The sequence below is a fragment of the Ictidomys tridecemlineatus genome, chromosome 2, assembly GCF_052094955.1.
Source record: "Ictidomys tridecemlineatus isolate mIctTri1 chromosome 2, mIctTri1.hap1, whole genome shotgun sequence".
Lineage (NCBI taxonomy): Eukaryota > Metazoa > Chordata > Mammalia > Rodentia > Sciuridae > Ictidomys > Ictidomys tridecemlineatus.
Window position 1 is genome coordinate 69,384,715 of NC_135478.1, and position 22,969 is coordinate 69,407,683.

General features: G+C 33.8%; 1 protein-coding gene across 2 annotated transcripts in view; it reads left to right on the top strand.

The window, feature by feature from the left end:
* The first annotated feature begins 341 nt into the window (after positions 1–341).
* The window catches only part of LOC144375141 (transport and Golgi organization protein 1 homolog), a 133,953-nt gene continuing 111,325 nt past the window's right edge, over positions 342–22,969 (top strand). For both annotated transcript variants that reach the window (XM_078038721.1, XM_078038725.1), the window contains exon 1: positions 342–402. In XM_078038721.1, the coding sequence (XP_077894847.1) occupies positions 375–402 (28 nt within the window). In that variant the 5' untranslated portion in view covers positions 342–374. The remainder of the gene's footprint in view (positions 403–22,969) is intronic.

Here is a 22,969-nt window from a genome sequence, read left to right on the forward strand (position 1 = left end):
CTTTTAAAATATATCAGTTAAAGTTCTGACTTTTAAAATTCTCAAAAATACACATAGACAAGAAAAGTTAAAAAATAAAAGTTAAAAATAGAATTAAATTACCATTAATTATATACAATATGATTTTTCTACTTAGAACACCAAGAATACTTGAATTAATAAGAAAATTTCTTTAAATTTCTAGTTTCAAAATACTTTAAAGATTTAATATCATCCATAAAATGATAATGATCACATTTATTTGGGTCTTACTATGTGCTTACTTTTTACTTAATAAAGTGCTTTGCATAGATTATCTCAAAGCAGTATTATGATATATTTATGATGTTATTATTTTCATTTTACAGATAAGAAAATGGAGGCAAAGAGAAATCATGAAACCAGTCCAAGATTACAACACTGGTAAGTAACTCATGAACAGTACACAAATATTTCTACTCTCATATAAAATACAATATTTAATTTCTAGGAATTTGACTTACATGATCACAAAATTAAGCTTGATTGGAACATAGAAGGTAGGAATAGAGAAGAGTTACAGGAGCTAGGAATCCTTAAGAATTGTGACACCTGGCCCCCTAGAGAAATCTTCAGATTATTTCAGGTTTTCCCTCCTGTGTCTTTACCTTCAAAGTTTGGAAGATAAACTATCTTGGTGTAGCTTGGGGCAAGTGTCTACTCCTGTGTTTTTCATTGGCATGAGAAAGTAGTGGAAGATCATTGATTAGAAGCCTCACTACAAATACATGGATTGATTGGGCAAGCAGAATTAGGCAGGGAAAGGGGCTCAAAAAGAATTAAATTCGGTGTCCATTTAAGACCCCAATTCTTTAGAGGAGAAGAGCAGAGCTAGGTGGCAGCGGGCAGTGTAAATGTACAACCACAGTAATGAAAGGATTGATTTTGCTGCTGTAACCTGAACAAATTCTCTGCTTTCAAGATTATTCGAGGGTTCTCATGTGGGTAACAGTCTATCTCAGATTCATTCTAAGTGGCTCTTTCTCTTTCTATCTTGAATCAAATGAAAGACTCTGCATAGAAGTATACTCCAGAGAGTTTGAAGGATTCAAATATTGTTTTTTTTGCTTGGTCAAACTGGTAACTTTTGAAAGTACCACTCTTATGGTACTATCAGTCACTGCACGGAAGTTTAAATTTTATGAACAGAATATAATGTATAATTAAATTGCTGCTACTTTGGTGTCATCTATTTTATGAGTGTTAAGGGGTTTTTAATTTGGATCATGTTGTTATTTAATGTGCCCTAAGAAGGACTTTGACTAGACATATTGTTATAGATACTAGAGAAATTTAAAGATAAGCCTCTTAAGTAAATGTTTTGTGAGAACAAAATTTCTCACCTTTGGCACTACTGAATTTTGAGGGCAGATAATTGTTTGCTTAATGTATGGAAAGTGTCTTATGTAATTCTTGTAGAAAATTTACTTACATCTCTGGCTTCTACTTAAGAGATATCAGTAGCATCCTTAAAGATGTTGCAATAACAACAACAAAAATATCTCCAGTTATTGTTGAATAATCCCCAAGGGAAGAAATATTGCCAGTACTCCATTATGCAAGATGAATAAGTTCTAGAGATCTGCTATTTATATCTGCATGATGATGTTCTCCAGTCAATGATGGACCATGTATATGATTATACCATGGTGTTCTCATAATCTTATAACAGAGCTGAAAATTTCTATCAGCTAGCAATTTTACTGTTACTTTTCTATGTTTAGACATATTTAGATACACAAATACTTAGCACTGGGTGGCAGGTGCCTTCAGTATTCTGTATGGTAACATGCTGAGCAGGCTTATTGACCAAGAGCAATAAGTGGTATCAGAGAGCCTGGGTGTGTAACAGGCAACATCACTTAGGTTTGTGTAAGCACACTCCATGGTGTTTGGATAATAACAAAATTGTCCAACAATGTTCCTGAGGCTTTATCCCACCATTAAGTGACACGTGACTGTGGTGAAAGGCACTGAATGGACCTACCATGGTAGATAAAAGAGGGACTTCTTGACAATGGACTAGTAGAACACATTCCATTCACAGTGCTCAATAAGGTTAAGAGGACAAATTTCTACCAGTGTAAGAATTTTCAGTTTTGGTGTTCCTTAGGAAATTGGCATGCATACTCTTTACTTAGCAAGCCATGGTAGGAAGTGATTCTTAACTGTGGAGGCACAGTGATATTAAGACATTAGACTTTTAAAATAATACTGATTCTCAGGCCACATTCTTGATGAATTACATTAAAAATTCTGGTGGTTGCTATATTTTGGAACTGAAATGTTCCCCAAAGGTCCATGTGATAAAGTCTTGGTCTCTAGGCCATGGGAATACTGGGTGCTGGTAGAGCCATAATGACAGGGGGTCTAGTTGAGGAAAGTTAGGTCAAGGGGTCATGAACTTGAAGGAGCAATTGGAAGCAAAGCTCCTTCCTCTCTTCTTTTTTTGCTTTCTGGCTTGGATGAGGTGAACAGGCCACATCTTCCATGAGCTCTGCCATGACACTTTGCCCCCATGAGCCTAAAGCAACTGGAGCAGTGGCCATGTACTAAAACTTCTGAAATCCTGAGTCAAGCTAAATCTTTTCTCCTTTCATCATTTCAGGTGTTTTATCATAGTGACAGAGAGTTGACTAATACAATGTTATAAACAATTTTTTTTAAAGTCCGCTAAGGGATCCTAACATATAGCAAATTGATATACACTAATATGAAGTGAATCTCCTTGAAAATTCACCCAAATCAAGCCCAGGAATGTATGCAAGAGTCTATAAAATTTATCACAACTGATTTCCTGCTTGACTACTTATAAGCTTGCAAGAATTGCATCATTTACAGAAGGCCCAGTGACAAAGTGCTCCAGTGGTTCAGTTACAACATCATGGCTCCATTGCACCACTGGTTGATAATAAACTAAGAAAAATAAACTTTGGAAAGAAAATTTACAGACTAGGGTACTTTCTGATAAACTGGTAATTTAAATATCTATGTAGTTCTATTTATCAATATTGGATATAACTCTGTATGGATTCTGACATTGTACAAATTAAAATAGAAAGCTAGGTATTGTATTTTTAGCATTATCCAGACTTCAACATCTGTGCTACACAAATGGCCCTGGATTTAACAGGAGAACTAATTCATTCTCAATCTGCTTTTGACTTGTAGATCTAACTTGGAAGCAATTTTTTTCATAAGAGAATTTAAAATAATCAAGTATATATATAATACAGGAGTCCTTAATATCAGTCAAAGATATTCAGACTGGGTGTACTGGGTCAGAGTTATACAAACTAATTACAAGTATTTGTTTCTTTGGGCTTATTCTTAGGAGAAAAGGAATAAAGAACAGGATAAAAATGAAACAAGAATGTGGCTCCTGTATGCAGCACTCTGTAGCCCAGATTACAAGGCAAATTTAGCCCCACTTTGAGGTAACGTGGACCACATTTGTGGACTCCCTATCAGTATGTCATCAGCTTATTTGGGGAGGAGGAAAACATCTCTGAGATTATGTTTTGTTGAGTGAAATTCTATGGGTAAAAGGTATCTGGTTGGTTATCAGCTAACATGCAACAGCAGCTATGGAACTAGTGTGCCCATTGACAAGGAGGATATGGGCCAGTCACCAGGAAAATTCATTGAAGTACATAACATACTCACCTCATTTCATTTAATATTTTCAGATGCAGCACTTTAAATATTGGATCGAGGAACTTGAACTGGACATACAACTTTAAGATATGTACATTTTGGTACATTTAAATCATCTACAATCAAATCTCTATTATTTTCATGTGGACTTATGAGACATTATGAATCAGTGCTGAAGGTATACTGCTCATGAAGATACCCACATACTTCCAAAATAAAATATGCACTTTTATGTGGCTAAACCCCTTCCCCTTCTAAACTGAGAAACAGAAATCTCCAAAATAAACAAATATTTCATAGAGCTCATGCATTCATTTACCCAAAAAATGTTTATTTATAATACCTTCTACATATTTAACAATGCTATGTAATTTTTAGCTGAACGTGCAAAAAGCAGATAATTTCTACAGGCAGTTCTCCAAGTTGTGAAGGATGATAAATTTAAATCCCTCCTACTAGCTTAGGAGGAAATAAGTGCTATAGGGAAATATAAAGAAGGATAATGGGATGGGAAGTGGTAGGTGCTATTTGAGATCAGAGGGGTTAGAAAGGCCTTTCTGATAAGTTGATTGCTAAACAGAGAGCTGAGCATGTGAGGAGCAAGCATTACAGACACAACATTTCCTAGATAAAAAGTGTTTGTTGAAAACACATAACACAAAATGCTTTAGTGAATCTGGGGGTTCTTCATGAAGGCACAGAAAACTCTTACAGTTAACATGACATAGCACCAGTGGATGCCCATCACGGTCTACATTAGTGACAAGTGGTCTCTGAGTTATACCAAAGGAAAGAGGCAGCAACACAGACCTGATGTCTTATTTTAGGACACATGCTCTAGAGTTTGATTTAAAATAATAAAAGAGATTGCCTACTGTAGGTGCTAAGGAATTGTTTTAACTCTGATGCATGACCAATAAAACAAATCCTCATTATTTTCTCTATAACATTTAGGAATAATTTTATCATAATTTAGTGCTTATAAAATCTATTTTTTCCCTTCTAAAACATCGATGAATATAAAGGGGCTACTGATTCTAAAAAGTTTCACTTAGATGGACATAACTACTTCAATCTTGGAAAACAAAACAACATAACTACATTTTATGACTACAAAAGGGATGAAGAATGATGTTAAATGAAACTCTCCATGGGATCTCATAAAATGAATTAAGTAGCAATTTTAGACTAAATTGTAATCAAGGAACCAAATATTTACGTAATTTATTAACTATGTAGAAACTAAAATTTTTAAAAAGTCGTGGCACATTATTGACAGAGTTCTTACAACATCCTAATGGAAAAAGACATAAAAAACTTTTTTCTATACATTTTCAATAAAAATACCTTTCAACTGCTTAAAGCAGCTTTTAAAAATATCACTGGTGTTTTATTTAAATATAAGAAAGAGTTTTGTTTACTTAATCATATTATACCTGTTACACTCAAATTTTTAAAATGTGACATATGCAACATAATAAATTGCATATAGAAATATTAAAAGGTTGTTGGAAACATTGGCTGTTTACCAAAGCACATAGTTAGGCTTTATGTTTAAAATGACATTCAAATAGCCTAAATCATTAATGGAAAATCAAGCCAAGTTACTACAATAATGTCCTTTGTTAGAATTTGAGACGCTTTTTTATTCTTATTGTCAGATTTCTGAGTGAAATAATTGTTGTTGGAAATAAATGGAAATATTTAATTTCAAATAGTATCATCTGTGAGTCAATTACTTAGAGTGTTATGGGCAGATGGTTTAATCAGAGAATTGAAGCAAGATGAGTCTTTCTAGCTCTTTATCACTAACAATACATGGCTTTACAGATCTAAAAAGATTCCCTGAATTTTGACTTATGAACCAAAAATTATATCTGCTGAAATTTATATTTGGAAAAGCCCAGATTGTGTGTGCTACTGATGGTGTATATACCTCTCTTCAGGTTTTATTTCAATCATATCTATGTTAAAACAGGTTAAAGTTTTAACATAGATTATTTTCAGAATCTAAAATATTCCTCTAGTCTTGAGCAAAACTCATTTATCCAAAGTTATTCTAAATAATGATTCCAGAATAGATATTTTCACATTCAATGTTAATCATGAATGTTATAGAAGTACATTTATTTTAAATTATTGGGAGAAATAACATTAAGATATTGGTAAAAAAAACTCCATCTCATATTCACATTTTTAAGTGAAATATATGAATCTTCAAATAAAGACCTCTAAGTAAGAGATTAGTAAGAATACTATACTACTCACTAGAAAAATAAATCTATGCAACAACTGAAATTATTTGAAAATTCCACTATCAATTGTTTGACACTAGAAATAAGCAATTAAGACATACTTACTGACCTAAAAATATTCTTGAAAATAATGGCAATTGATTCATCAATTGATAATTCCAAATATGCATTTTCTATTTTTTAAATACATTCCATTCTTTTCATCAGGATGTTGTTTTTGTAACATGAATTAAATCCATGACATCTGCATGACTGTGATCATGCTAATCTAGCATTTGTATACTAAGATTCATGAACTCAGGTCAAAAAACATAATATAATATGAAGGCAAACTAAGAATAGTGTTTAGGTTATTTTTCTACCAAATGGTAAAAAAATATGCTGTGTCTTCCTTTAAAACATGTGACTTTCAGAGATTTTGGGGTAGAGTTTATATGAAGTGAAAGATATATATCTATGGGCTCAACCAAATTATACAGATTTTATTTAAATCTTTTCAATAATTGAATATCTCAGTGCCCAACACAGTGTCAAGTCATATTCTTTTTTATGGTGAGAAATATCCAGTCACTCAAGCAAAGACTTTTTATAAGATTCCCTAATTTATAATGGAAACAGCACCTCAGGAATGTTTAGTTTAGTATCTAAATTGAGAGTTGAATATTACTGAGTTATCCAGAAAATAGGACAAATGATTCTAGAGGATGATGAATCATATGTCTAATAATCTGAGGATTTTTTTAAATCTTTTTTGTTTCTGAAAGAGTAGATTAAAAACCTTGAAAACTTTCAGCAACTCTAAGTAAACTACATTAAAATCTTGACTAATAAACTTTTAGATAAGAACAAAAGCATAAAGGAATGAAATCAGAAGCATGATCAGAAAGTATGCTGACCATAAATTGGTTGCGTTGATCCTACATTTAAGTAGTCTACTTTAGGAAAAGTTTATGAGGTACCATAAAAGTGGACAAAAAAAATACAAGCAAAACAGGAAAGGATAAGGTCACAGATGATATCTTTCTTACATAATGTTCCCTCACTAGCCAAAGATGTGGATCCTTCCCCAGGAACAAGAAATTCCTGGAGAAAATAGCCAAGTTATTTTTACCGAGGTAAGCTTGTGAGGAAAATACCTGAGAAAATCAAGATACAGGAGGAAGGATTTACATTGGCTCACAATTTCTGAACCTTCAGACCATGATCAATTGATCAATCTGTGATGAGACAGAAAACCATGGAAGGAAGGGTCACATCATCAGCAAAGGTGGTCACATCATTGAAGCCAGGAAGTGGAGAGAGCAAGCAAGAAAGGGGCTGGGGACAAGCAATATTCTTTCAGGGAACACCCCCAGTGACCTACTTCCTCCAACTAGCTCCCACACCCTGCAGTTTCTACTACCTCCCAATAAGCCATCAGCTATAAATAATCAATGGATTAATCCATTTGAAGATGTCAGATCCCTCCTGATCCATCCCTTTCTAAGAGCTCCACCTGTGCACATTGCTGCACTGGAAACCAAACCTCCAGAACCTCTGGGAACCTTCCAGAGTCAAACTATAAACATTGTTTCAATTATTTATTGCTTAGATTACTTATTGTTAAATATTGTTCTTTTGATTAGATTATTTATCATTAAAACTGGAGTGTACCTTTTGTCCCACAATGGATTAACATGGAAAGAGGAAAGTATAGTGGTTGCATTTCTTAGCTGAACCCCATTTTTTCTTTATAATGAGTTGCTGCTATAGAGAAGTTGTAAGTTATTAAGTCTACACGGTGACATAATCCTCTTATCATTTATATGAAAATATGATGCTGACATAATTGAATAATTTAATTAACTTTTCATTTCTACTTATCACACTAGTATTTCGTGTTTTTATATATTGGATTTCTAGCAATAGTTCTCTTTTTTTCTTTAATATCTTGATTCCTAGAAAACCTATGAGCAAGCAAAAAAAAATAACAAAATCAATGATAAAGAGCATAATCTAGAGAACTCTCGAATCTGTGATTGATTTTTTTGGTTTCTACTTTTGACTTGGTATGATCTTGCCATTGGAATACCTTCTGTATTAAAGGAGAAAAGATGTTTGTTTGCCTCATAGGCTCAGTTTTAGAAAACTACCAGAGGCTACCCTTGAGCTGAAATTAATATGCCAAAAACAATTGCCATTTCCTTCATTGACAAAGCAAATCAGCATTAGGTATGCAAAGCCATTAAGAGACCTGGATCAACTTTATCTGCTTTCCAACTTTTATCAAAGCATACTGACATCAGATTTACACTTTCATATTAATCTAGGTGAGCAATTGTCAATACTGGCCTGAATTGTAAAAACATTAAGAATAGGCATTTAAGAAAGGGAAGCTGTTATTAATCTGTTAAGAATGATAGCACCTTTGGCTTGATCTTGTTTTGTCACTATTTCTTATTGACAGCAACATTTTTCTTTTTTTTCTCTGTTGCATATTTCCAGTAATGATGTTAACTTTTAGATTTTCTTTTTTCCTATGAATAGCTTTTTGGTATTTTTTAGTCTTCCTATTCTAAATTCAATCTATGCCAATGGTCATATTAAGAGAATTTCACCATTCGTCTCCAAAACATGACTATGAATATGTTGCAATGCAATTAATTTACATTAGGAGTCTATAAATCTAAATTTTAGTCTTGGACTTCAAAACAACTATTTGTGTAAATTAAGGAAAGTCCTCTGCATAAAGTTTTATCTAAATAAAATGGAGATGTTGGGTTACTTAATCAATATAAATTTTCTGTCTATGAAAGTTGAATTTATCTTTAATCATAAAATATCCACAGTAAATTATATTGAATGTTGAGGGGAATGTTAAAAAAATAAACAGATCCAAAGATGATGCTGTTCATGTCCAATTATTTATATGAAATATACTGGTCTTACATATAAATAATAATTTAAATTAAGAAATTGATTTAAATTAAGAAAATGATTTTCAAGCACACATTCATCATAAATTTGAGTTATCAGTTTACTGTCATATCTTCCAGGAACAAATAATTCCTGGAGAAAATAACCATGTTATTTTTACCTGGTCCCTATGTAAGAAAAATGTCTTATAGAATAAAAAATTGCTTATAAAAGAAAATATAAATATCAAAACCAAGTTAAAATTTAGAAATAAAGTTTTAAAAACAACAGAGAATTGGATATTTAAGAAAACTTGAAAAAGTTTTAGTTTATAAAATGAATTTTATTTAGAGCAAATTGAACATAAAGAATGCAATGTTCCTAAATATAAAAATGATTTTTTTTCTTTCCCATCTCTGGCCTTTCTGCTGGTAATGTTAAATTTCATCTCAGATACATGCTCCGGAAAACAACAGTGATTAAGAAGTCAACCCCAACTTTTTGTTATCCTAAATCCTCATCTTTGGGGTTTATGGAAAACAGCATATCTCAAAGAACCATCCTTTTGCAGGTGAATCTCTGTCCAGCCTGTTTTATGATTCTTGTTAAGATTTGCAGATGGCTCCCTTGTTCACCTGTGACAAAGTCAGCCATGTAACTTCACCTCTTTTGTCCAAACCTGCCAACAAATCTAGACTGACCTTCTGCATCCCATTCATTGTCTCATGAATACCGAGTTTAGAATTGTTCCCTAGGAAACCAGCTAGATGCAAGGATAAATATTTCCATTTTAGCCGTCTTTCCTGATTTAAAAAAAAAAAATCCAGTTGTCATCTCTCTACTTTAACTTGTCAACCTCTTTTTGCTGAGACAATGATTTTTTTTATTTCCCCATCTCAATAACTCAAATAAAATTAATCTCCATACTTTTGGGGGTTCTGTCTTTTATGCTGCTTTCCATTCTTCTCTTATTCGTTGTTTTCACTTCTCTTCTTCTTGTCTTTAATTTTTTAGATTATAAGAACCACAGGGTTTCTCAGATTTTATCCATGGAGAGACCTGAATCAGATCAGACACTTACCTTGCCTCACTAAGCCAGAAAGAATGATGAGTAGCAGATGAGCACATATCTACCAAAATGAGACAGGAGATCAAATGTTTACTAAAATAATAATAATAATGCTTTTCATCTGAATAGCATTAGATGTTGATGGACCTTTATTTTATTCATTTATTTATATGCAGTGCTGAGAATCAAACCCAGTGCCTCCACATGCTAGACAAGTGCTCTACCACTGATCCACAGAATAACGTTGTAAGGGCCACACAGCACACAGTTTTTATCAGAGAATTTTTTGTCATCATTACAAAGGCTTGAATTTCAAATTTTCGTTAATAAGCTCCTCAGAATAATTGAGGTCCAAACTAGTCAGAGCCAACTTAAAAAAAGTAAATGTACAAACGCACATTGTGCATTGCGTTTGAATTTTAACTCGTTTCCATTTTATGCAATATATACGATTTCTTTCTGTCTTATTCACTCTCTTTCTCACTCTTTCTGGCTCTCACTCTCCACTGCCTCACACACTCTCTTTCTCTAACTCACACATAACACAAAAGAATCGTATGCAAAATATATAACTCCTTTATAAGCTGTTTTCCCATTGTGAGTGGTAATTCAATCTATTAAAATGTCTGAAATGCTTTCAGTATTAATGCAGTTTCTCCAGCTTGAGAATGATTCTTTCATATTCCTTTAATTTGTAGCAGTGACTTATATAAAGAAATGCTGATTTCAAAGAGTTCCTGGAATTCTTGGCTTCTATAAACATAGCTCACCCTATGCTACAGCTCTATAGCATTTTTTAACCTCTAAAATATTTACAGGTGGGCATATCTCAAAAGATTTTATGTGGTTTGGAAGCAGAAAGGCACAAACATTCCTGTCTCTCTCCTGTTCTGGAGGAATCCTCTCCCTCTCCTTGGGCAGGCACATTACTCTAAGTGATAGGGTTCATGGCACCACACAGCATGCTTTCTTGGATCAACACCAGCTCTTCAATCCCAACATCTCTCAGAGTGTATTTTGATGAATAAATTACCAAACTAATGAGACACACTAAGAGGTTAAGGATTGATGAAGTACTTAATCTTTTTAATGAAGGACACAGCATGAAACACATTCCTCCAAATAGATACAATAAACAATTGCCTAAAACCTAATTAGAATAAAAATATGGAGAAAGGTGCACAGTCTTAGAATTTGTGCACCAGACAATAACTTAGCATATTCTGCAACAATGGAAAAGCTTCCTGTCTAGTGCCCTTATTTATATTTGAATGAGGTGAGTCGCAGGAGTTCACCAGGAGAGAATAATGGTATTTTAATATGGAATTTTAATATAGCTTCATGCCTTTTGGGTCCATGAAAATTGCTTCAAATATAGCTTTTGAGCTTTTTTAGAACTTGCTCAGCCTTGAAGAGACTTAGCAAATATTTTGGAAATCAGTATATACACTTTTTGAGGCATTATGAAATGTATTTAGCTTTTTAGATGGAAACTTTTCATATAATTTATATCAATAAAATTTTAAAATTTTTATTGATTTTGAAAATTAAAAATAAGTTGTATATCTTTAATGAAAGGTATAGTGAAAACTGCTACTGGTGAATTGATTTTTATGACAAATCTATATTTAAAAATAGGATGTTAACAATAGGAATTAGGTAGCACAGTGAACCAAGTAATACACCTGAAGTAAAATAAAAAAAAATGACAAAATGAATAGGCATTTTAGAGAGCTGAATCTATAAGAGTCTAACATTTGACTTGGTGATGTACATATTTACTGGATGCTTCCTTTCAAAGTTGATAGAGTGTAACACACTAATTTCTGGGTATCATTATTGCTGATTAATTATATCATAATAGTGCTACACAATATGCATTTGGAGTAATGTCCTTTTAGTCTCTAATTTTTCGTATTGTCTTTTGAGTTGAATATTTGGAATGTATTACTAAGCGTATCTACTTCAGATATCACTATGGTATTTAATAAAGCACAATTGCATAATCCAATTTTCCTTTTCTCAAACTCTGAGATCTGTTGTGAATCCTTTTTAACAAAGGGCTGTGTCCAAACGGGGATATCTGCACACTAGGTTCTTTCCTGATAAAGAACATGTGAGATATACCATCCTCTTTTCTTTCCTTAAATTTCAACTGTATAACATTTCCTTTTCAATTATTTTACTACCTGCATGTACTTTGGGCAAAAGAGAAACATGGGCCCAATTTATTCTTCTGAATCTCAACCTCATGGTAACTTTTTAAACCAAAGTAAGTGTGCATTAAGTGTTTGTGATCTAAATGAATTCAATGTCAACCTTTCCATTTTCCAAATCAGACAATAATTAGAATATTTTTTCATTTGATCTATTAAAAAAACCTTTAACTTGAACTTTTGACTTGATGACATTAAAAAATCTATAGTTTTCCAAAATACAGATATACTTTTTGTTCTGTGTAATATAAGAACCCGTGTAGTTTCCTTTTGAGTAAATAGATATTTTAAAAATATTTCAAACAATAGCTAAAACTACTGTGTTTTTCTAAAGCCATGAACTTTTTCTTTGCCAATAGGGAAAAAAATCTAACAGAAAGAGGTAATTCTACTTTAATCTCTAAATCAATACATAATCATAGAGTGAAATTACTGAATTCCAATGGATTGATAGCTACTACTCCGTAGTGCATCAATGACTGCCAAGCTTTCCTGTGGAAACAACGAAGGAATAGGCCAGTGGGCTAGAAAAATGTTTTAAAAAGAGAGAAGAAGAAAAAAAAGGCAATCAACCAGCTAAGTAATTCCACTGCATGAGAGAAAATGATGAGATATATTAAATTCAATCTTCGGGCATCATATTGCCTACTCTCAGAAAGTCAATATAACAAAGTAAACATTTTATAATTTTTTTGTGTGTATTTTTGTGTAGTTCAGTCCAGAAAATAAATTGAAGCAGAAAATAAAAGGAGTTATTTTTCTGTTTCCTCTAGTCATAGATGGTTTTAAATTGGCCCTTGAGACAGACAGACATTTCCAATCATAGAATCAGATCTAAGTGACTCAGTGATTTTTTTCCTCCAAGAAGAATTTTTATTTGATTTTCCAGCCCAGTTTTTTTCCTTCTATGTGTATCGGACTGTTTAAATGTAGTGTCTTCCAAGCACACTACATTTAAATTCCTATTTCTAAAGAGTCATGTCAACAACCTACTTGAGCATTCATTAATTATTTGCATTTGTAAAATTCTTTGTGTTAAAAAAGCACTTAAGAAAAGCTTTTGCAGATACAGCCTTTTTTTTTTGTTCCCATAAAACAGTGATATAGTCCTAGCAAAGGATACCATGTGCCAATCTCTTCTTTTAGCTTGGGAAGTGGTTAGTTAAAATTACCTAGGAAATACAATAGGGATTTGTTTTCTCATCTGGTCTTCCTTCGAATGGAAGCCATATTTGAGCTGTGCAGCAAAGCAGAGGGAGAAGCAGAGAAATTAGAGAAGCCAGCAAACAGATGGCTTAATTGTGTAGTCCACTCTATCTGTCACTCAGCCATGTGCTATTTTGGCAATCCAGGAAATGTTCTTTCCAGGAACAGCAGGAGTGGCTATCAAGGACAGCAAGTATGTTTTTATAGTAATACCATTGGCCAGTATCACTGAATACCATAATACAGGCAAACCAGTAGCTAACAGCACGGATAGTGGTATTAACTACTTAACATCACAAGTATAATAATATTGTGTTGTTAATGCCATCTCTAGTGATATAGTTGCCTTCCTTTCTCACTGTATCCTAAGAAAGTAGGACATCAAAATAATCCTTGAGTGACTTTATAATCATTTTTAAACTCTAAGACCAACTTGTGAGGTTGTGGAATGTTATTAAAACATCTACACATACAATAAATATTATTGGTTTTTTGTTTGTTTAAAAGTGTTTGGCAATGTTTATTTTTTTCCCTTGTATGATGAAAATTTATAATACCATATTTGGTCATATTTTAATAATATTAAAAATATTTGTGGTATAGTCCCCAGCTCTTACAGAATATTGGATGATAATCAGGTTGAAATGAAAGCTGTATGATTTTCAGTAATCAGATTAATAATAAGTAAAACCAAATGAATGTATTAAAAAAAGAGGAATATTATATCACTCAATAATCTATATTTAAAAGATTTGTAGTGTGTGCATGAAGAGATAAAGAAGTAAAAAGAAGGAGGGAGGCAATATATTATGGATAGTACTTTTACATTTCAGCTTTGAAAAATAATTTACAGCTTTGTAAAATACTTAATTTTACTCATTTATTTAAAAAAGTATATATATATATATATATATATATTGTCTATGGATATTCATACATGATTAATATAAGAACCAGTCAAGTTCTGAAAGAAAGAAAAAAAGAAAAATATCTGTATTTGGTATAAAATGATCTATTAACTGTCATGTCTCTTTATTTGGCAAACATCTGCATTTATTTCCTTAGAAATATAAAGAACTTCATGTCTAGATGTTCACATAACCATCATGCAAAGGAGGACTATTATAATTAAAAACACAACTAATACATAGTAAATACCATAAAAGTAGGAGGAAGATTTGGATTATTAATCCTTTTTAAATTTTGAAAATCATTTTCCAAATTTCTTTTTTTTCCAAGAAATGAACAATATATTTTTTAAAGTTGACTTAACCTTTTGTGTCTGCAGATTCCCCAAATGTGGATTCAACCAACTACAACTGGAAAATATTAGGAAAAAGAATTATATCTGTATTGAATATGGGCAGAGTTTATTCCTTGTCACTATTCCCTAAACAAGACAATATAGTAACCATTTACAAAGCATTTACATTATATTACATGTTGTAAGTTATATACAGATGATTTAAATATATAGGAGAATATTCCTAGTTTACATGAAAATATTACATCATTTTATTTTAGTTTTTAAATTTTTTATTTGTTCTAATTAGTAATACAGGATTGCAGAACACACTCTGATACATCATACACAAATGGAGCACAACTTCTTCTTCCAAATTCCTATTTCTAAAGAGTCATGTCAACAACCTACTTGAGCATTCATTAATTATTTGTATTTGTAAAATTCTTTGTGTTAAAAAAGCACTTAAGAAAAGCTTTTGCAGATACAGCCTTTTTTTGTTCCCATAAAACAGTGAACAATCCAAAAACCTATCACTATTTTATTGAGAGAGAGAGCAGGGAATGGTTAATGAATTTAATATTCCACACAGAAACTTAGGAGGTAGGTTGAGGGTCACTACATGGAAGCCATCCTCAAGTCCACTGTATGTTAAACACCTTTACATAATTATGACCCAGATTCCTGAATTCTCTAACTAAAAGCTCTAACTTCCCTTCATTCTCCCAGTCACATTGAGCCTCTGTTCACAATCTTGGATTAGCTTTCTCAGCAGCAGGCCCTGATGCAAGAATTTAGGTACAAGTGATTTGTTAAGGAAGATCCCCAGGATAAAGCCAACAATTGATTTTCCTAGAGTCCAGACCCAGCTGGAGCCCTCAGGGAGCTCCTCAGGAGATGCCTTTGTCCAGACTGGAGGCCAGGGAAACTGCCTCTTCACTCCTCAGTCACTGCTGGGTTCCTAGCTAGGCAGCCATGGTCAGTTCATCCATTCTTATGTCTTTCCCTCAGGACAAAGTGCCTGAGAGTGGCAGGAACAAGAAGTATGCTGTAAAGTGCTCTGAGGGACAGACATGGTTGCCCTGAGACTATCCAAGGGGTCTGAGGGTACTACGAATGTCTGCTACAGCCCCATTTTGCCTAAGCACAGAGGGTCCAGGTCTCCCTGAGTTACTTCTGTGAAATCCCAGCAAGGGTCTATCTCCTAGCAGTAGCTTGTTACCTGTTCCTTCCTTCTGACTTCTGAGAGACAGTCTGCCCCTGGGCCCTTGGATCATTTGGTGACTGCTTCTCAGAGTGGTCAGCTATAAACCTAAGACTGGTTCCAGGCTTTTCTTTCTCTTTAATCACAATTAATACTGAAGGCAAAGCTGTGAATGGAGTGGACCTAATTCTGCCTTGATAACACAACTGACTTACAAGGCAGAAAAGGAGAACTGAAAGAGCTCCTAAGTGCTCTTGGTTCTGTTATTCATTAGAGTGAAAATCTCTTTGGCTGTTTATCTGTTCTGCCCCACCCCACACACACACACATTCTTGAGATCTAACCTGCTCCCTGGCCTAAATAAATAAGAACACTCCTCTTAACTGGTGCATTAATAAACCCTATTTAAGGGACTATAAGAATATTTTTAAAGGGACATTATAATTCTCCAGGGAAAGGAAAGACCACCATAGTGTCTTACATACAAAAAAAGAAATCTTGACAGTCTCCAATTTCATTTATGTACCTGTAGTTGATCCATCTCTTCATACTGTCTGAATAGATCTGCAAATATGGCCTTGTTTGACATACATACAACTAATTACTCACACAAAAGATGCAGGGCAGATATTAGACAGATCCTAGAAAACAGAAACTATTGTTGCTGCTGCTTCTTTTTTTAAATTCAGCATTGTTTTTTTCCTAGTCTACTATATATCATTCAATGCACTTACCACTTGTACATTATTTTTGAAAAGCTTTAGCAAGTTTATGTAATTTTCATCTATCACATAGTTACTATACGGCATTAAACCACAGACTGCTTTCTGAATTATACTACAAATATGATTTTTCATACAGTTTTAGTTTTATAAACAAAATATAGCATTTTTTTCAGGGTTTAGGAAACCATTTGCCACATTGTGTGGCCTCTCAGTGTGTTCAGAAAATGCTGCTGTGTTTGGATATTGTTCCTCATTATAAATCCTTCCTTTTTAAGGCAGTAAGGAGAACTTGCTTTAGAGTCTACCTGAGTGTTCAGCACAATAGTGCATGCCCAGTCCTAGAGCTCAGCTGTGAGAATTTATTAAGAAGGGAGCAATGTACGGAGGAAGGCATGGAACCTGTTCATGAGAGAGAGCATGGTGGGATTGTGGCTGACTTGTGTGGGTGATATTAGTAAAGATTCTGGCATTTGATTCTAAGCACTGATTGTATAAGCAGTAGACTCATCTCCAACTTGCTAACATGAGGATAAAATTCACACTGATCTGTTTCGGTGACTAAAAGATTAAATGAGATATTTCATTTATCATACTTAAGTGTTCTTAGCACAGAAGTAGTTCTCAGTATAAGTTAGAATTTATGAGACAGAAGAATGAGAGGAGAAGGAGGAGGATGAGAAGAGGGAGGAGTAGGAGCAGAGTAGATAAGGGTGATTATGATATTGTTTCTCTAAGATGCTTTAATGATCCCCCAGACATTTCATGATAGTGGTCAAACTCCAAAGCCCATGCCACAGTGGCCTACATAAATTTCACCTCTTCTCTTGACAAAACTTTTCTTTTTCCACATGGGAGACAGATAGATTCATACATAAGTTACATTCACCTACTTCCAGTTTGTGAATATATGACATTTGCAGAAGTTTCAGTACCTTTACTCAGGGTATGCCTCATTTATCTAGATTGCCCTTTTCATGGCAATTTAAGTCACTTGTTCTTGAAATGGAAACATCTCTGAGAAGATTTTGATGATGTAATTTGAATTGGTGCTTGTCTCTCTTCTTTTAGGGTGATATGAATTTCTCAATCTCCGTGTTTAAAATCATTTGGACTTAAGGATTTGTCACTAACCCTTTTGAGAGTATGAAATGGATCTTATTGAAATGGCACCCCTCTGCCTTTAATCTCAGAAAGCCTCCATGAATTAAAAGAATTTTGTTGGAAACATTTGGTAGGATAAATAGGAGACTCTGAATCAAAAAAAAAAAATCTACTGGTGAGAACATGTATTCTACCCAAGCCCTACAAGAACAATCTATTATTCATTTTTAAATGTGTGCAAATCTTTCCCTATTAAACACCATAGCAGAACTTATTCATTAACCTGTTCCCATGAGGCCACTGCAATTCCCCCTCCCTTACCAAATTTTCTTTATCCATGATGTCTGCTTTATCCCCCATGACTCTGCAATCCATTCCAACCTAGAATCACTACCACCTCCACTATACCTCCAGACACTTTTTAAACAAGGTCACCAATAATCTTTATGTCAGGAAATATAATGAGCCTGTTATGGTTTAGATGTTGTGTCCCCCAAAAGCTCACATGTTACACAATGCAAGAGGATTTGGAGGAGAAATGATTGGATAATAGCTTTAGTCTAATCAGTGAATTAAGCCCTGATGGGATTGCCTGAGTGGTAAGTGGAGGCAGGTGGGGTGTGTCTGGAAGAATTGGTTCATTGGGGGCGTGGCTATGGCGCATATATTTTGTATCTGGAGAGTGGACTCTCTCTCTGTCTACTTCTTGATCATGACTTGAGCTGGTTCCTTCTGCCACATACTTCCTCTGAGATGTTCTGCCTCACCTCAAGCTCTGAGGAATGGAGCCGGACCTCTATGGATGAAGACCTCTGAAAATGTGAGCCCCTAAATAAACTTCTAGAGTTGTTCTGGTTGGCTTCTTTCATCACAGCAGTGAAAAAGCTGACTAAAACAGAACAGCTTTGTTTCTTTACTTGCTAGATATTCTACCTACTTCAAAAAAGTTTGAAACAACTTTTTTTTAAGGCTTTAGAGACCATTTTCACATTGTGTGGCCCCCATGCTCTCCTGCTGTTCCCATCTCCTAATTTTAACCTTCTTCTCAGTCTCCTTTCCAGGCTCAATTTCTTCTATTGTCTTTAAATCTTAAATTTCTTCATGGCACCATTTAAGATCTGTATCTCTTCTTTCTGGATAGCCAGAATGATGTTTTCAACACTAAGTGCATCGATTTCTCTAATAAGAAGCCATATATTAGTGGTTGTCACTGGTAAAATATCAAAAAAAATATATTCCAAAAGCACACCATGTGTAAATACTATATAAATATTATATAAACTCTGTATAATACTATAAAAATGCCAGAGACCAGACACATGCAAGAGGCCAAATGTCCTGATTTCCTAGAGAGAATTAGAATCTACCATTTGTTTAGGAAACAAAAGTGTAGAAATACTAAATATGTGAGCCTAAGACATAGAACATATATCTGATACCTAAAACACAGCCTGTAACCTGTAAGTATTCAAGAAATGCTTTCTGGGTGACCAAATTAATACATTTAACCTTTAATTATATATATATTTTTCTTTTTCTTTATTTGGTGAAAAAAATATACTTTAAGAATGGGCAGGCTGGGGTTGTGGCTCAGTGGTAGAGTGCTTGCCTAGCACATGTGAGGCACAGGGTTGAATTCTAAGCACCACCTAAAAATTAACACATAAAATAAAGGCATTCTGTCCATTTATTAGAAAGAAAAAAAAAGAATTGGCTAGCTGGAGCAGTTTGTATGATCAAATGATTATTTGGTAACATCCAAAGCATTCATAATCAGGAGGCAGTTGAATATATGCCTTCTCTCAATCAGACTTGATCAGGGATTGACCTTGACCATATCAGTTTCACAGAGCTTCTTCCCAGCACAGTTGATCTGGTCTTTTCCAGTCTTCACAAGGAACATCAGTTTGCCACTGTTTTCTGTATTTCTCATGACAGGGTCAGTAGTCAGGAAACACTTGATAAAGGTACAGTGGTCAAGTCTGTTTCTCCTAATGGTATTTCTCATTTTCATTGTGGCCTCTGGAGACACAATGTCTTAGACTACCAGAAAGTGGGTGAAATATATGGACTTACTCTCCCCCTGCTTCCAGGGCTGTATATGCTTTTTAGCACAGCTGCCTTCTTGGTCTTCAAAACATTTGCTTTCGTTTTTGCTTTGGGAGAGGCAAGAGTTTCCTTCTTCCCTTTCAGCACCATCTTGCTTCTGGTGATGACTTTGAAAAGTTCAGTATTATTCATTTTGTTCATGATGACAGAGGGTATTCCTCAATGAAATGTTTGGGTATGTTTACTGGATGAATTAATGTTCACTGTGAAAAAATTAATGAACGAGTAAATTTAAAAACTAGCTGTTGTATTCTGAATATTAAATTACATTATGGTGGGGCAAAAATATTACTAGACAGAGGAAATATATATCCTTCAAATTGTTCAAGATTTCTAGTTAAAAAGGAGGATAGTGAAAATAAGTTCATGTTTGCATCTCAAAACCTCACATATGTTATAATAAGATTACACAAATTAATATTGGTATATCTGTTAAGAGGTTGGAAAACAAATAATATGTAAGAGTCCCAGAGAGATAGTGTATCCTCTTAAGAAGGTCCATTGTATTATGTAGTGGTGAAACTTGAGACTCATGTGACATTTTCAAGATACAGTTTGGTTCTTCTACTGTTAAAATTTTGCCAATAAAACCTTTACCAATCTCTTGAACAATAGAAAAGATAGCGCATTTAGGAACTGAAGAGTTAATGACATTATCCAAGTATCCTAAGTGATCAGTTCAAATCATCCCTAGAAGTACATTTCTTGCGTCATCAAATGGACTTCATATTCTAAAGAAGAGTTTTAGAAATATGACTCCTGATCATCAAGGCTGATTAGTGTAAGAAAGTTAACATAAACTTATATTACAGGAGACTCATATATAAAACATACTAATTAGTAGTCTTACATTGGAGATTAATCACTTTCCTAACTATAAACTTTTCCTTTACTACACAGACCTTCTCATTGTTACAGAATGGGAAAACTTGAAACTGCAACTATAGAGTAATTTGTTATGGCTGAAATCAGAACAAGGGAAGTAGAAGGTTTAGGAATATTCTTTTTATATCTTTTATGAATTAACCAGTAGCATAACAAAGAATATGTCTCCAGAAATAGAAAATGTTTTAAAATCAGATGTGTTGGAAAAGTTAGAAGTATATTTAATAAATGATGCTCTGTGTGTGCATGTGGCATGTGTTTGTGTGTGTGTGTGTGTATATATATATATATATATATATATATATATATATATATATATATATATATATATATCAGTTTCACAGATGTTCAAAATAGGAATGAGCTTAAATTATATGCACTGGTTATAGCCTTGTAATTGACTTAAGAATTCATGTTTTAATTGGGTTAAAGTTTATTCCTAGAAAATTTTAAATTATCAAACTAAGCAGAGAGTTCATGGAGGTATCTGATACCTTGAGGGAAAAAAAAACTCTCAGGGAGCAGTAGATACTTTCATTCTAATCATTTTAAGGCAAAGCTTCAAACTTATATAGTTTTTTGTTTTCTGATGGTTACATCAGTTCCACTTATAACACCAATTGTCCTTCCTTGTTTATATAAACAACTTGCCCGAAAACCTTATTCCTGATTCATTCATTGAGCTGATCCATAGGTATCATACACTGGTTATCCAACTTTTGCATATATCAAAATTATCCAGAATATGTAGTAAAATTTCACATTACTGGGATAAGCCCTGCTTTTTCTCATCCTCATGATCTGACAGATATTGGCCAGGCACAGAAGCTCACAACTCAGGAGGTTGAAGGAGGAGGATCACAAGTTTGAGGACAGCCTCAGCAACAACTTGGAAAGACCCTCAACAACCTAGAGGGGTCTGTCTGAAAAAACAGTGAGACCCGGGAGCAGAGGGATGTAGCTCAGTATGGATCAGACACCAGGCTTTGTGAAAGACTCTCATACACTGATTTCATGACATCAGCCAATGTCCATCAGTCGCATTACCCTTTGATGTTGGCTGGGCTGGTGTCTGTTCTCATCCAAATGTCAAAATGAGTTATCCTAGAACTCCTAATCTGGTCTAGATGTCAAATGGTATAATCGGTGGTGTGTGTGTATCCAGCACATGTTCAAATGGAAAGACATCTATTCTCATCAGTGGTTGCTGAAGTACTGTTTAGCATTCAAAAATTATTCCTGCTACAGCAGTTCTTGATCCATCTATTTCCTAAAGAAGAATCCTTTCTTCAGTTATTTTTTTTTCTTTCTCTGGAGAAATATATCTGCTCAAATTTCTCAAAGAAACAAGGCATACTTTTTGCAAGTCAATAAAGCCTTGAAAGACTTGAAGTCTTTACTGGAAGACTTGGAAATAGAGAAAGACTCAGCCTTTCCTTGTTTTCTTTGTATGTAGGATTGACCTAGTCACACATCTGTAGTCAAGATTTCACATTTTAAATCACCCAGTTCCTTCTAAAAGTGTCATAAGTATTCTTAGGCCCAATATTTAAATCTTGAAACTTTCTCTACAATTAATAAGGTTTGCATACAGAAAAGAAAAAAACAATCACTGAATTTAGAATTTTAAAAGAAATTTTCTATCAAGGGATTGTTAAAAAACCAAGATATAGGATCAGAAGAGGCAGAATGTTTTTTTCTTTTTTTGCATTACAGATTTTAAATAAGTAGTTTAACATTCTACATTCAGTCATTTTAAATAAAACGTTTAACATTCTATATTCAATACATGCTAAGTATACTTTCTAGCATGGTAAGATGGTAAGAATGATGGTTGGTGATGGTGATGAGCAATGAAGAATACAGGGACCATGGAGATCCAATCCATCTCAATGAGTGAGTTCTTTCCCCCTGTTCACATGTGCCAATGATGGATGTTCCTTGCATATGATACAATGCCTCCAGCTGGAACTTGCATCATGATTTTAATGAGGGAGGTGCATATCTTGGCTACTCGTCTGTTTAACATTAACTTCGAACAAAAGCATGTTAAGCACAAGTGCTTAATTGTTTTTATAGATATGCTTTCTCTCTGTGTTTGGAAAAGTACATTTGAACCACAAATTATATGTATTTAACCTGATTTCAACAATCTAGAGTGCTTTATTTTATAATATCTACTATTTAACACATACTCCTTCTCTCTTTCCTTACCCTTTACACTTTTGCCTTTAATTCAAATTATTACTATAACCTCTTCCATCTGCTAACTTGAAGTAATTAATTTTATGATATACTTGGAAGTAGTTGCATATCCAAACACTAATGAATCTTGTGTTTATCTCTTTATATTTTGTTGTTAAAAATTCTATCTAATTAACAAGGG